General features: G+C 45.2%; 1 protein-coding gene across 18 annotated transcripts in view; it reads left to right on the forward strand.

Annotated features, from left to right (window-relative positions):
• The window catches only part of LOC139228683 (receptor-type tyrosine-protein phosphatase S-like), a 592821-nt gene that overhangs the window by 566568 nt on the left and 10361 nt on the right, over positions 1-15892 (forward strand). For all 18 annotated transcript variants that reach the window (XM_070859939.1, XM_070859924.1, XM_070859930.1 and 15 more), the window contains one exon: positions 1641-1766. In XM_070859939.1, coding sequence (XP_070716040.1) covers positions 1641-1766 — 126 coding nt within the window. The remainder of the gene's footprint in view (positions 1-1640; positions 1767-15892) is intronic.

The following is a 15892-nucleotide window of genomic DNA, read 5'->3' on the forward strand; positions in this document are numbered from 1 at the left end:
AAGTTTTAGGTCTTTCATCAAAAGGTTGAGGAGCCTGAGCCAGAGCTCTATCTTACAGAGATAATAAGCCTTTAACAAGAGCTGTGCTTGTGAGAAAATGTGTGTGGGGAATGATAATCAGAACCAGGAATGCAAAGGGTGATTACTTGTGTTATTGGGACCTTGATGGTCGGACTTGGCCTGTTTTCTGATGTCAAGTGTAATCAGGCCCAACACTATAAAATTTGGTTTGCTTATTTCTTTTCGAAAATATTTCTTCCCCAACCCCTCTCACAGCCATTGACCCCTCACGGGTGCTGATGACCTCACCCAAGTGACCATTCTTTCTATATGAGCTGGGGCAGTGAGTGATAACAGGTTATTTAACCATTGTGTGCACCGCAGCTAAACCTCATCCTGCCCTGAATGATGTTGACATGCTTCCAACAGGAGTTGCTGGATCGGGAACCTTGCCTGATTTGATGCTCTCCGACCCAGGGCAGTGAGGCTAATTGTAGCACTAATACAAAAGTAAAACACTGCGGATGCTGGAATCTGAAATAAAAACAGAAAATGCTGGAAATACTCAGCAGGTCAGGCAGCATCTGTGGAGAGAGAAACAGAGTTAATGTTTCAGGTCGATGACCCTTCAATGGTCAGAACTTTGAGAGACCCTTAAGCCAGTTCTGACGAAGGGTCATCGACCTGAAACTTTATCTCTGTTTCTCTCTCCACAGATGCTGCCTGACCCACTGAGTATCTCCAGCATTCTCTGTTTTTATAATTGTACCACTACCCTGACTGAGATCGTACACCTCTGCACAGACTGGAATTGAACCTGGGATCTTGTTCGAATTCAACGTCTGAAATTGTTCCCACCATGACCATGTCAGCAACACTGGTACTTCAAGCCCAGGGTTTTTATCAACAACTTAATATGGACGGTCTGGACAAAACCCGAATTTGAAAGATCAATTTCAACATGCCCACCGTTGCACTTCACTCAGATCCGAGGTCGCTGTCCAGTTGGGAGGTGGTTTGTAACAGTCAGGGTTTTCAGGAAGTCTTGTGCCGCAGTGGCCCCAAGAGCAAACCCCTTTCACTCAAGCTGCTTTTTATATTGGGCTAAGTGCCAGCCAGTGCCAACACCAAACTAAAATTGCCAGGTTAACCAAGGCCGGCAGGCAGGATGACTTAAGCTGGGTGCCTTAGTGAATCTGGCAAGTGTACTGTACCATCTAGAAAGATAAGGGCAGCAGGTGCATGGAAACACCAAGACCTCAAGGTTACCCTCCCAAGTCACACACCATCCTGACTTGGATATATATCGCCATTCCTTCATCGTTGCTGGGTCAAAATCCTGGAATGCTCTAACCAGCAGCACTGGGGGACACTTTCACCACACGGACTGCAGTGGTTCAAGAAGGCGGCTCACTACCATCTTCTTAAGGGCAACCAGGGATGGGCAATAAATCCTGGCCTTGCCAGCGGTGCCCATATCCCAAGACTGAATTTTTTTTTTAAACTTTGATAATGCCACTGGCTGCCATCAGGTGCCAACAGCTTGCAACATAAAGGGAGCTTTTGTGAAAATTTAAGATGCAACTGAAAGTCACTGTAGACACTGCCACTGATGTGAGGATCTATTGTGTGTTTAACAGGAGAAATGTCACCAGTACTGGCCGGCCGAGCGATCCGCCAGGTATCAGTATTTTGTCGTGGACCCAATGGCAGAGTATAACATGCCGCAGTACATCCTTCGTGAGTTCAAGGTCACAGATGCGAGGGTGAGTATCTAAATGCTAATGTTTTGACTGTCGAGGTGAGGGGTTGAGTACCATATAGAGCTAGGGCGTGGAATGGTTACTGGATATTAAAGTATGTGTTGGTTTGGGCGATGTGCAGCGAGGGTGTTTCGAAATGTCCTTGCACCATATTAATGTAAGGGATGAATACATGTGCTGGGAAATGAGACTTGCCCCATTTCAGCCTGTGTCAGATGGAGCACTTCCAGGTCAGATGTCACAGTAATGAGCTCTCTCTACCTGACTCGGCAAATATAACACCATTGCTACGGTCAGAGCTACAAATTTTCTTCTGTCTTTTTTTTCTAATCCTGTGTAAGCAGTGAGAGTCGATGAGATCATCAGGAAAGCTAGCTGGCAGGAGTTGTTGAGCTTGATGGTTTGAGGGGCCTGTTTAATGGATGTAACCACATCACACCACTCACCACACCATACCACACCACACACACCACACCACACACTACACCACACCACTCACCACACACACACACATAGCTCAGTGGCACAATCACTGAGTCAGCCCAAGGTTAGAAGTGTCAACCTTGGCTAAGTGATAGAACCCTTGCCTTTGAGTCAGAAGATTGTGGGTTCGAGACTCCAGTGCAGTGCTGAGGGCACTATTCGTAGAAGAGCAGGTTAATTCTCCCGGTGTCGTGGACATGTATTCCTCAATTAACACATAAAACAGATTATCTGGTCATTTGTTCCATTGTTGTTTGTGGGAGCTTGCTGTATGCAAATTGGCTGCCGTGTTTCCTACATAAGAGTGACTACATTTCAAAACTACCTTATTGATTGTAAAGCGCGTTGGGACACCCTGAGGTTCTGAAAGGCGCTATAAAAGCAAGTATTTTTTTCTTTAAAACATGCACACTCTTACCAACCTCACCAACTCAGTTAAAAATATTGCAGCTTGAAAATGCAGATATTATAACGAGGCCTTTCGGGCTGTTTACAGCAGGCATTGCTGAGGGAAATAACACATATTAAGAATAACCAATTTACAGATAATATGCTGCATTAAAAAATAATGATTGTGAGATAACCATCGGGAGCAAGGTCTGAGTGTGATTACATTCAGTTTTTGCCTCAGGTGTTTTACTGCAGTGCGCTTGAATTTAATCTAATCTGAGAGGTTTCTCAGATGACAGGGCAATTCACTCTGTATCATGGTGGAGAAATCTGTCTTTACCACACCTGGCAAATGACAGTTTCTATGTTTTGAGAATCTCGTTTGCATATTGATTAAGGACTCTTAGCAGTCGTTGGGATAAAAATAGCTGTTATCCGCTAAATGTAGGCTGGTTTCAAAGCTCAGCACTAATGAGCCACTTCCATTGACCCACCACGTCTGGACTCAAGCCCTGTTCCTTGAGGTGAAAGGGCAGGGCCTTACCTGACTCTGGTACTCAGTCCCTCTACAGGTAATTCCTTCTGGGCTGAGCTGAAGTTCAGGTCTCGGAGGTGATGCCACACACTGTGCAGACCAGCCCCTCACACGTGCAGTCTCTTGCATTCTTGAGAAACCTCGGTGAACGGTTCAAGTGACATAGACAAGGTTGAAAAGAGTAGCTGGGGAGGTGCCATTAGTTGAGAAGCAGTGGTTACCAAAGTTGGGTTTTAAAAGCCTTTAAATTGTAGGAAGGAAGGAAGGACTGAGGAAGATAAGGAGTCCCTGAATGAGTTAACGTGGTGACCCTGCAACAAATGTTGAATTCAGCACAGGATTCAAGGGATTGGGGCCCAAGGAGATCAGAAAGTCCAGAGGAGCACGGACAACAGTACCACCTATCCCTGATCCTTCAACGTCATGCTTTGCACTAAAAAAATTTGAATTTTCCAATAGTTGCATGATATAAAGAACTCGGCAAAAGTGGCTAGAGTGTGGAACTTGCTACCACAGGGAGTGGTTGAGGCAAATAGCAGAGATGAATTTAAGGGGAAGCTCGATAAGTTCATGAGGGAGAAAGGAATAGCAGGATATGTTGATAGAGTTAGATGAAGTAAGGTGGCAGGAGGCTGATGTGGAGCATAAACACCGGCATAGACTTGTTGGGCCGAATGGCCTGTTTCTGTGCTGTAAGTACAATGGAATACTATGTAAAAAGGGCAATTAGTGCAAACAATTTTATATTTATCAGATAATTTGAGTTGTGACTTTAAATAAGCTGTGGTGATTAAGCAATGGGTTTAATGCTGAAACAGGAGCCACAAGACATGTCTAAAAGAAGACACATGCTCCCCATGACTTACACTGGCTTCTCAATCTCCCACCAATACATCAGCTCACTTTCAATTAAAAAATCTAGGGAAAGGGACAGAACACAGCCAAGGTTGAGAAGAGCAGGAGAGGAAACCAGATAAATGGTAATTAGGTGGCACCAAGCTTGAGTTTTAAGTCTGTAGGTTGTAGAGGGAGGGAAGACTGAGAGAGGTAAAGAGTTCCACATGTTTAAGGTGCTTGGAAAGAGTGTGGAATTTTCCATTGTGGTATGTACTGACCATTACACCTTCCTCACACTAAAAAAGGCATTTTGTGACTAGATCTCCCCTTTTCACCTTTCTACGGATTTGGGAGAACCATGCCTTTAATATAACTCCCCTCGGGGACTCCCCTCCTAAATGTACCGAGTAGTTTTTCAGAAGGTCTCTTGCTCTGCTCACACCGTCCAGTAAATAATCAGAGCACATCTCCTGAAAGGCCTAGTTTCACTGTTGACAGTCACATCAATTGTATAAATCCATAAAAAAAGATGTTGTACATAGTGTCAATATGTCATGTCTATTATCCCGTGCCAGCCGGTCTATTATCTCAATGATTCTCAGACCCTTAACGGGTCGATTTATCAGTCCAACCATGCCTATCAAAAACAAAATAAGGTCTTACAAAACAGGAATAAATAGTAAAGCCAGGCAAAGTTGTTCTTCAAAGGAAAGTCATTATCCAAGTGTCTGACCTGACCAAGGCTGCTCAAGTAAAACAGAAACAAATTGCAAATCAGTGGTCCCGGCACTTGTGATTTCATTAATAATTCATTGATTTTTGTTCTAATTTGCCGAGTTCACAGGGATGGAACACCCTCTTCATTTCTTTTTTTTGTCGTTCATTCCATTGCAGCTTGTAGGCCGTTGTAGTGCAAAATGGTTGGCGCGATTTCCCACCAACCAAAGCCACTGCACTCTAGAAATAATTCACTGTGTGGTGTAAGCTTTAGAGCTTCACCTTGACAAAGCGCGACAAAATTAGAAGCTTTTCATTTTCTATTGCGGTGAGTAGCACGCATTAAAACAATAGCGCAGAATGAATGCATCGCTCGCGAAACTGAGAGCATTGACGATGCTTAATAATAACTGGAGTTGAAGCCGGGGGAGACTCCTGTTTGACCTCGCCCAATGATGTTATTCTGAGCAAAGATTATAAGCTAATCTCTCTCAAAAGGGCCACTTCCAGCATGGAATTATTCACTGTGATGAGAAAATTTGCATTTTATATTTAACGCACTGGACTTTACCCAAGGGTTTAGATTCCATTGGGGTTTGCCAAGGGTCTGGATTTAGAGAGAGTTTTACAGGGGTATTAACCCAAGGATGTGGATTTCGAAGGAGTTTTACAGAAAGAAAGAAAGAAAGACTTGCATTTATATAGCGCCTTTCAAGACCACCCAATGTCTCAAGGCACTTTCCAGCCAATGACATACTTTTGGAGTGTAGTCACTGTTGTAATGTGGGAAACGTGGCAGCCAACTTGTGCACAGCAAGCTCCCACAAACAGCAATGTGATGATGACCAGATAATCTGTTTCTTTTGGCCAGGACACTGGGGATAACTCCCCTGCTCTTCTTCGAAATAGTGCCATGGGATCTTATACTTCCACCTGACCGACAGACAGGGCCTCGGTTTAACCAAAAGACGGCACCTCTGACATTGCAGCAATCCCTCAGCATTGCACTGGAGTGTCAGCCTAGATTTATGCGCTCAGGTTCCTGGAGTGGGATGAACCCACAATCTTCTGACTCAGAGGCAGGTGTGCTGCCCACTGAGCCACAGCTGACACTGTACGGAGGTATTAACCTAAGGTCCAGAATTTAGATCATTTTTTACAGGGGTATTAACCCACAGACCTGGAAAGGGGTTTTTACAGGCGTATTCACTGAAGGGACAGGATTTTCCACTTCATGCTGACTTTAACACCAGTAGCAACCCATTTATTTTAAACAGGTTACCGCCAGCATTAAAGTAATCCTGATCGTGAAATCTGGGCTAAGCTATCAACCGTCACTCATTTGGAGTGTGACTCACTCATCTTAGTTTAAAAATATTACTTATTCTGATGTGTTTCGTTCTTAAAATATGGAGAGCTTTATCTGGGTCTTTGAGTTTGCATGTCTCATCTCTATTTGATCATGTCAGCACGGCTGATGTTGGTAGCACTGTTGCCATGGAGAGTTTGTGGGTTTGAGCCCCAGTCCAGGACTTAAGGACATAGTCGGTACTGCGGAGGTGTTGCACTGTCAGAGGTGCAATGTTAAACTCACATTCAGGACATTAAAGATCCCATGGCACTGTTTGAAGAACAGCAGAGTCTCAGGCAGCATTTCTCCCTCAACTATTTTAGTTGTGCAAGGAGGGTCACACTCCAAAATAAATTTTTTTCCAGTGCCTCCCTTTTTTTTTTGAGGGCACCAACACACAAATTATACAAGTGCCCCCTGGCTAAAAGGAGGGGGAAGCACTAAAACCAGCAAATTAAACAAATTAAACTTTAAACTTAAATGATCAAATTAAAATTTGGTTGCCGCGGGTGATGATGCACTCCAGTCCCTCCGGAGCCCAACTCTCACAGAAGGCCGCGAGCGTACCGGTGGACACCGCGTGCTCCATCTCCAGGGACACCCTGGCTCGGATGTAACCGTGGCAGAGAGGCAGGCAGTCGGGCTGAACGACCCCCTCGACCGCCCGCTGCCTGGACCGGCTGATGCATTTCTCCTTCAACCAGATGAGCTGGTTATTCATCTCACAGCTGTCTGTGGGATCTTGCTGTGTTCCAAATGACTATGCAAGGGCAGCAATCACTGCATTTCAGACTAATTTGGGTTGTTTCAGAATGGCATGATCTTGCGCTATATGAATCTTTCACCAGTCTCACTCATATTCCCCTGATGCTCCTAGCTCTGGCTGTTATATTGTTGGGGAGGGGGTGCTGTAGGTTATGGAGATGGATAAGAACCAGTGATATGAAGAAAGGTACATCAGCAATCACTGCTAGAAACATGAATTTTGTTCCCCCCTGATGGCTCCGTGCCCTGCCCAGTGTGGAACAGAATCACACAGCCCAGGAAAAGTCTTTGGTCTCTGGGTCAGCTGATGTCAGACAGCCAAGCAGTCAGAATATTGTAATTGGACTTGGCACTCCTGGCTAAGGGAGAAAGAAACTGGTCAGTTAGCCCCAGATCACTATGCTGTGACCAGTGCTGCAAACGGTACATTTGTTGTCATCAGATGAGGACAGGCCTGGACGCGATTGTGATAGCCTGCCATGGTTGACCATCCCGGAACACACACATACAGATTGACCACTCAAGCCAGCTAGCAGTAGGTAGCCTGCCCCCGATGATGCTGGAAACCAGCAAGAGTCTACAGTGTCAGCAGAGGAGTGGGAGTGAGTACATCAGCGAGAGCGGGAAATAAGATGTGATATAAATTAGGCACTAACTAGCCAGTTAACTGCAGTTAAGAGCATTGAGCATTATTCTGAGTTTAACAGAATTGGCTATCACTACTGCAATTGCCCCAAGCAGCTATAAAGAGAAGTATTGACTCATTGACTGCCTGAAATCACTTGATTAACAAAAAACACAGTCCCAAAATAAAGAAAAAAGTAGAATTCGGGCGTTAGAACTTAGTTTCTTCAAGTCTATCTGACGAGAGTCCTGACGAAAGGTCATCGACCCGAAACGTTAACAGACGCTGCCTGACCTGCTGAGATTTCCAGCATTTTCTGTTTTTATTCCAGATTCCAGCATCCGCAGTATTTTGCTTTTCTTCAAGTCTATGTTTGACCGTGCCAAAATCAAACGGATCAACCCCTTCAGAGAGTGAGCGAAAACTGACCTAGGAATTACGTTTGAACACGCCCCGTTAATGTGTTAAAACGTTATCTCCATTATGATGGCCCAGGAGTGCCTGCAAAATGAGCTGCATGCTCAACCCTGCAGTGGTGCTTTAGTGACTAGGGGGCCGAAATTGCCCTCCACCTGGAAACAGGGCGCACCGACCGATTTCTCAGGGTTCTGTCCGTCCCAGTGCATGGAGCAGACAATCCGGAGAAATTCCGCTCTTTGAATTTTTTTTGTATCGGGGCGGAAGTGCGGGCGGGTCGGAGTGGCCGTCGCTCCGAGTCAAAAGCGCCACGCTAATGCGTCACAACGTCCTTCCCCTTCAGTTAAAGGGAAGGGCTGCTGCGAACTCTGCAGCCACTTTAGTGGCAAATACTGGGCCACCAGGGAGGGTTTTGGTCAGGCCAGCGGCCCGGTACCCAAGAGGGGGTGCCGGGCTGCCTGTTGGTGGCCCGGCCGAACCCATGGCCACCATTGTCGGGCCGACCTGGCAGTCAGCCGACAATTAAAATAAAATGGCGGCCGCAGCAGCGCGCCCTCCCCTTTAGCAGCAGCACCGCTCCCGCGGGGCAATTCCGTGGGGCAGTTTCCGAAAGGGGGTCGCCGCCGATCGGTAAGGGGTCGGCACGTGCACGATGTGGCGAGAAAATGGGCGGGGCGGTCCCGTACACCGCTCCAAAGATAAAGGAGGGCAATTTACAAAATAACGGCCCTCCGCGCCGACCGAGTGATGATTCCCTACCATCCTGAAGTCGCCTCTTTGCGCCGGTCACGGCCCTCATGGAAAGGGCAATTTCGGCCCCTAGCTGTCTGGTCAATAGTGGTGCAGTAGAGGAAGTATGAGTACAATCATGGGCCTTTAATATTATAACTGATCCCCGACGCTATGAATCCTGAAAATCTAGTGGTGGGGGCTTTGCATATTGGTCGCTTCAAGTCAGAATCAATTTCATTGCAGTTTCCACTTCCAATATCAAAAGAAACATCACTGCACTTCAAAGATGGGGAATGCAGTATGTGATTGGTGCAGGGCATTTTATATTCCAGGGCTATGTTGTTATGGTAACATGTTCTGCAAAACATGGCTGACACGATGAACACGGTTTAAGAACATAAGAAATAGGAACAGGAGTAGGCCATAGGGCCCCTCGAGCCTGCTCTGCCATTCAATAAGATCATGGCTGATCTGATCATGGACTCAGCTCCATTTCCCCGCTCCCCACTTTTCAGGTAATGCACCAATCCTACCTGAAAACTTAATTTAGCTTAATTTTAAAAGAGGAAAAAGGGAAAGGACTTTCACTTATTGAGTACCTTCCATGACCTCACGACATCCCAAAGATTTTTACAGTCAGTACAGTACTATTGTAGTGTAGTCACTGATGCAATGAAGGAAACACGGCAGGCAATTTGCACAAAGGTCACATAAACAGCAGTAAGATACATAACGAGTTAATGTGTTTTGGTAATGTTGGTTGAGGGATAAATATTAGCCTGGAGACTGGGAAGAACTCTCCTGCTTTTCTTCGAACAGTGCCATGGGATCTTCAACATCCACCTGAGAGGGCAGGGGGGGGCCTCGGTTTACCGTCTCATTTGAAAGACAGCACCTCTGACAGTGCAGCACTCCCTCAGTACTGCACTGGAGTGTCAGCCTGGATTATGTGCTCAAGTTTCTGGACAGGGATTTGAACCCACAACCTTCTGATTCTGAGGTGAGAATGCAGCCATTGAGCCAAGGCTGACATTTACTTCAGATGAAATTATGAAAACAACATCACCAAAATATGAGACTGCAGCAGCTACACATTGAGAAGCTTCCGCAGTGGCCAGGCTGGATATTTTATGACAAGCTGATCCTGTACTCTGTTTCCTCATACTGCAACACCATGGGGATCGAGCCTCCCACAGTTTTTTTCCAATCAACATTGCTGCAGAAGAGTACACTAATATAACATCACAACTGTGTGGCAGTGCCACGTGCTAGTCAGAGTAGGAATGGCAGGATAGCTAAGATGAATACGTGGCTTGAGGAGTGGTGCAGGAGGGAGGGATTCAAATTCCTGGGACATTTGAACCAGTTCTGGGGGAGGTGGGACCAGTACAAACCGGACGGTCTGCACCTGGGCAGGACCGGAACCAATGTCCTAGGGGGAGTGTTTGCTCGTGCTGTTGGGGAGGGTTTAAACTAATATGGCAGGGGGATGGGAACCTATTCAGGGAGACAGAGGGAAATAAAATGGGGGCAGAAGCAAAAGATAGAAAGAAGCAAAGTAAAAGTGGAAGGCAGAGAAACCTGAGGCAAAAATCAAAAAAGGGCCACACTACAGCAAAATCTTAAAGGGGCAAAGTGTGTTCAAAAGACAAGCCTGAAGGAGTATTCATAATAAGGTGGACGAATTAACTGCGCAGGCAGCTATTAACGAATATGATATATTTGGGATTACGGAGACATGGCTCCAGGGTGACCAAGGCTGGGAACTCAACATCCAGGGGTATTCAACATTCAGGAACGATAGACACAAAGGAAAAGGAGGTGGGGTAGCATTGCTGGTTAAAGAGGAAATTAATGCAATAGTAAGCAAGGACATTAGCTTGGATGATGTGGAATCTGTATGGGTAGAGCTGCGAAATACCAAAAGGCAGAAAATGCTAGTGGGAGTTGTGTACAGACCACCAAACAGTGGTAGTAAGGTTGGGGACAGCATCAAACAAGAAATTAGGGATGCGTGCAATAAAGGTACAGCAGTTATCATGGACGACTTTAATCTACATATAGATTGGACTAACCAAACTGGTAGCAATATGGTGGAGGAGGATTTCCTGGAGTGTATTAGGGATGGTTTTCTAGACCAATATGTCGAGGAACCAACTAGAGGACTGGCTATCCTAGACTGAGTGATGTGTAATGAGAAAGGACTAATTAGCAATCTTGTGCGAGGCCCCTTGGGGAAGAGTGACCATAATATGGTAGAATTCTTTATTAAGATGGAGAGTAACACAGTTAATTCAGAGACTAGGGTCCTGAACTTAAGGAAAGGTAACTTCGATGGTATGAGATGTGAATTGGCTAGAATAGACTGGCGAATGATACTTAAAGGGTTGACGGTGGATAGGCAATGGCAAACATTTAAAGATCACATGGATGAACTTCAACAATTGTACATCCCTGTCTGGAGTAAAAATAAAACGGGGAAGTTGGCTCAACTGTAGCCAACAAGGGAAATTAGGAATAGTGTTAAATCCAAGGAAGAGGCATATAAATTGGCCAGAAAAAGCAGCAAACCTGAGGACTGGGAGAAATTTAAATTCAGCAGAGGAGGACAAAGGATTTAATTAGGAGGGGGGAAATAGAGTATGAGAGGAAGCTTGCTGGGAACATAAAAACTGATTGCAAAAGCTTCTATAGATACGTGAAGAGAAAAAGATTAGTGAAGACAAAGGTAGGTCCCTTGCAGTCAGAATCAGGTGAATTTATAATGGGGAACAAAGAAATGGCAGACCAATTGAATAAATACTTTGGTTCTGTCTTCACGATGGAAGACACAAATAGCCTTTCGGAAATACTAGGGGACCGAGGGTCTAGCGAGAAGGGGGAACTGAAGGAAATCCTTATTAGTCAGGAAATTGTGTTAGGGAAATTGATGGGATCGAAGGCCGATAAATCCTCAGGGCCTGATCGTCTGCATCCCAGAGTACTTACGGAAGTGGCCCTAGAAATAGTGGATGCATTGGTGATCATTTTCCAACAGTCTGTCTACTCTGGATGAGTTCCTATGGACTGGAGGGTAGCTAATGTAACACCACTTTTTTAAAAAGGAGGGAGAGAGAAAATGGGTAATTATAGAGTGGTTAGCCTGACATCAGTAGTGAGGAAAATATTGGAATCAATTATTAAAGATGTAATAGCAGCGCAGTTGGAAAGCAGTGACAGGATCGGTCCAAGTCAGCATGGATTTATGAAAGGGAAATCATGCTTGACAAATCTTCTAGAATTTTTTGAGGACGTAACTAGTAGAGTGGACAAGGGAGAACCAGTGGATGTGATGTATTTGGACTTTCAAAAGGCTTTTGACAAGGTCCCACACAAGAGATTAATGTACAAAATTAAACCACATGGTATTGGGGGTAATGTATTGACGTGGATAGAGAACTGGTTGGCAGACAGGAAGCAGAGAGTCGGGATAAATGGGTCCTTCTCAGAATGGCAGGCAGTGACTAGTGGGGTGCCACAGGGCTCAGTGCTGGGACCCCAGCTATTTACAATATACATCAATGATTTAGATAAAGGAATTGAGTGTAATATTTCCAAGTTTGCAGATGTCACTAAACTGGGTGGCAGTGTGAGCTGTGAGGAGGATGTTAAGAGGCTGCAGAGTGACTTGGACAGGTTAGGTGAGTGGGCAAATGCATGGCAGATGCAGTATAACGTGGATAAATGTGAGATTATCCACTTTAGTGGCAAAAACATGAAAGCAGAATATTATCTGAATGGCGGCAGATTAGGAAAATGAGAGATGCAACAAGACCTGGGTGTCATGGTACATCAGTCATTGAAAATTGGCATGCAGGTACAGCTGGTGGTGAAGAAGGCAAATGGCATGTTGGCCTTCATAGCGAGAGGATTTGAGTATAGGAGCAGGGGAGGTCTTAATGCAGTAGTACAGGGTCTTGGTGAGGCCTCACCTGGAATATTGTGTTTAGTTTTGGTCTCCTAATCTGAGGAAGGTCGTTCTTGCTATTGAGGGAGTGCAGCGAAGGTTCACCAGACTGATTCCTGGGATGGCAGGACTGACATATGAGAAGGGACTGGATCGACTGGGCCTTTATTCACTGGAGTTTAGAAGAATGAGAGGGGATCTCATAGAAACATATAATATTCTGATGGGACTGGACAGGTGAGATGCAGGAAGAATGTTCCCGATGTTGGGGAAGTCCAGAACCAGGGGTCACAGTCTAAGGATAAGGGGTAAGCCATTTAGGACCGAGATGAGGAGAAACTTCTTCACTCAGATAGTTGTTAACCTGCGGAATTCTCTACCGCTGAGAGTTGTTGATGCCAGTTCGTTAGATATTTTCAAGAGGGAGCTAGATATGGCCCTGAAGGCTAAAGGGATCAAGGAGTATGGAGCGAAAGCACGAAAGGGGTACTGAAGTGAATGATCAGCCATGATCTTATTGAATGGTGGTGCAGGCTCGAAGGGCTGAATGGCCTACTCCTGCACCTATTTTCTATGTTTCTATGTAAACCATGTCACAGAAATCACTGCACTCTCAATCTACTCCTGATAAAACATCCAACCAGAGCTGGAATTCCAACAGAGCAAACCCTTGCTCATTCACTGCCACGGTATAGAATTCCAACAGAGCAAACCCTTGCCCATTCACTGCCATGGTATAGAATTCCAACAGAGCAAACCCTTGCCCATTCACTGCTGTGGTATAGAATTCCAACAGAGCAAACCCTTGTCCATTCACTGCTGTGGTATAGAATTCCAACAGAGCAAACCCTTGCTCATTCACTGCCACGGTATAGAATTCCAACAGAGCAAACCCTTGCCCATTCACTGCTGTGGTATAGAATTCCAACAGAGCAAACCCTTGTCCATTCACTGCCATGGTATAGAATTCCAACAGAGCAAACCTTTGCTCATTCACTGCCATGGTATAGAATTCCAACAGAGCAAACCCTTGCCCATTCACTGCTGTGGTATAGAATTCCAACAGAGCAAACCCTTGCCCATTCACTGCTGTGGTATAGAATTCCAACAGAGCAAACCCTTGCCCATTCACTGCTGTGGTATAGAATTCCAACAGAGCAAACCCTTGCTCATTCACTGCTGTGGTATAGAATTCCAACAGAGCAAACCCTTGCCCATTCACTGCTGTGGTATAGAATTCCAACAGAGCAAACCCTTGCTCATTCACTGCTGTGGTATAGAATTCCAACAGAGCAAACCCTTGCCCATTCACTGCCATGGTATAGAATTCCAACAGAGCAAACCCTTGCCCATTCACTGCTGTGGTATAGAATTCCAACAGAGCAAACCCTTGCCCATTCACTGCCATGGTATAGAATTCCAACAGAGCAAACCCTTGCTCATTCACTGCTGTGGTATAGAATTCCAACAGAGCAAACCCTTGCCCATTCACTGCCATGGTATAGAATTCCAACAGAGCAAACCCTTGCTCATTCACTGCCACGGTATATGACTATTAGACCAAATCCTTTTCCAATTCCTATTTTATATGGAATTCAAAAGGACCAAACAAACCTCCATTCGCTCCCATTCAGACTAATTGCTGTAGTTTGGCCAGGATGGTCCCATCTCGGTACATTACAGGTAAGGTACAGATGCTGTATTTGAAGGAGCAGACTGCTTTAAACCCAGCCGAAGTAAAGGCGTTACATGTGATCCACATGGCTCCATAGTAGGCACCTACATAGCCTGTGAAGGCAAATAGCCTGGACTCACTGTAATTGGACCAATGTGCAACAGACAGGGAAGCACGAGGTATTAAAGTACTCAGCCCGCTCATGAGCCTGTCAGAAAGCTTCCATTTTGAAGAGGAGAGCGTTTTCAATCCTAGTAAAATGTTTGATAGGCTTGCAGAAGATTTCCCAGAGGAGGACTTGTTCCAATTTACATTATTGAATAGCTCCGAAGACTCATTATCAACCCCGGCCTTTATCCCGCGCGCTCACTCCCAGCCGCATTACTGCCAGGCTTTTGCAAAACTCCAGGCGGATTTCGCTGCATCAAAAACCAATGAACCAGAACACATCATTTTTTTTGTTACTGCCCAGGGCCACCTCAGTTGTTGTCAAAGGGAAAGTGTCACAGGAATGATTAGTTTCCATGTCTGTGAAATGCTCGCTGGATTGGGAAACAACACATCACAATCATTCCTGCAAAGTCCCATCGAGCAGAAACAATTATTCTCTCTATGCCCAGGTGTCACAAGGAGTGCTCGGTGTTTAGAAATGTTTAACGAAGAAGGAGGCTTGTTGGGGGCTGATTTTACCCAGCCCCATTTTCCTGTTTTCACCCCCAAACTCATGCTGTTTTCCTGCTGTCTCCCCATACCCTTTTATATTCCTATTTAAATAATTGTTCTGTACCTTTTTGAATGTTATAATCAGTTTAGCCGAACATCACGTGTGGCAAAAGCCTTCTACATTCCTACAAATCCTTGCGTAATGGTGTTTTTTCTAATCACTCCCTTCATATGGTGCCTGGCATCATTTTCTACAGCAACAGCAAGATGTGAAACTATTAAAATGTGGGAATTGTGATTGGCCCAGTAGTATGCCCAAAGGATAACAACACAATTTACACAACAGTGAGAAGGGAAAAAGGAGGGACCGAACATCATGAAAACATGGGCAGCAGTTAGAAGGAACTTTTCACTTCGGGGTTATTAGAATACGGAATGGTTTACCACAAGTATATACCACAAGCACAAAGCTAAATTAATACAAGAGGGTCTTACATAACAACTGAAAGTTACAGGGAACGATCAGAATGATGAGATTGGAGTAGATAATGCCAGCCTTGTTTCAGTAGTAACACTCTTGCCTCTGAGTCAGAAAGCCTTGGGTTTAAGCTTCATTGCTGGCTGGAGCAAGTAATCCAGGCTGACACCTCAGTGCAGTACTGAGGGCTATCTGCATCGTCTTTTGGTTGATAAGTTAAACTAATGACATTTGCCATTTATTTCCAGTTCAGTGTCCAATTGGAAGTAGTTTTGTTCTTCGGACCGTACCTGCTGGGATCTTGGTTGAGGCTGCCTAAGCTCAATTTACATAAGATGCTTACTTATAACAGGCAGGGGAGACTTTCATCGCATCAGTCTGCACTGGATTTTGGACCACGGACATCTCTAAACACAAAAAGACCAGACGTAGTTGTGTCAACATAGGGCTGTGTCTCCTGCAAGTTTTGTTTGTTCAACCATAAATCGGGACGTGATGAAAAGGGTTAAAAGAAG

Source organism: Pristiophorus japonicus, chromosome 18 (genome assembly GCF_044704955.1).
Source record: "Pristiophorus japonicus isolate sPriJap1 chromosome 18, sPriJap1.hap1, whole genome shotgun sequence".
Classification (NCBI taxonomy): domain Eukaryota; kingdom Metazoa; phylum Chordata; class Chondrichthyes; family Pristiophoridae; genus Pristiophorus; species Pristiophorus japonicus.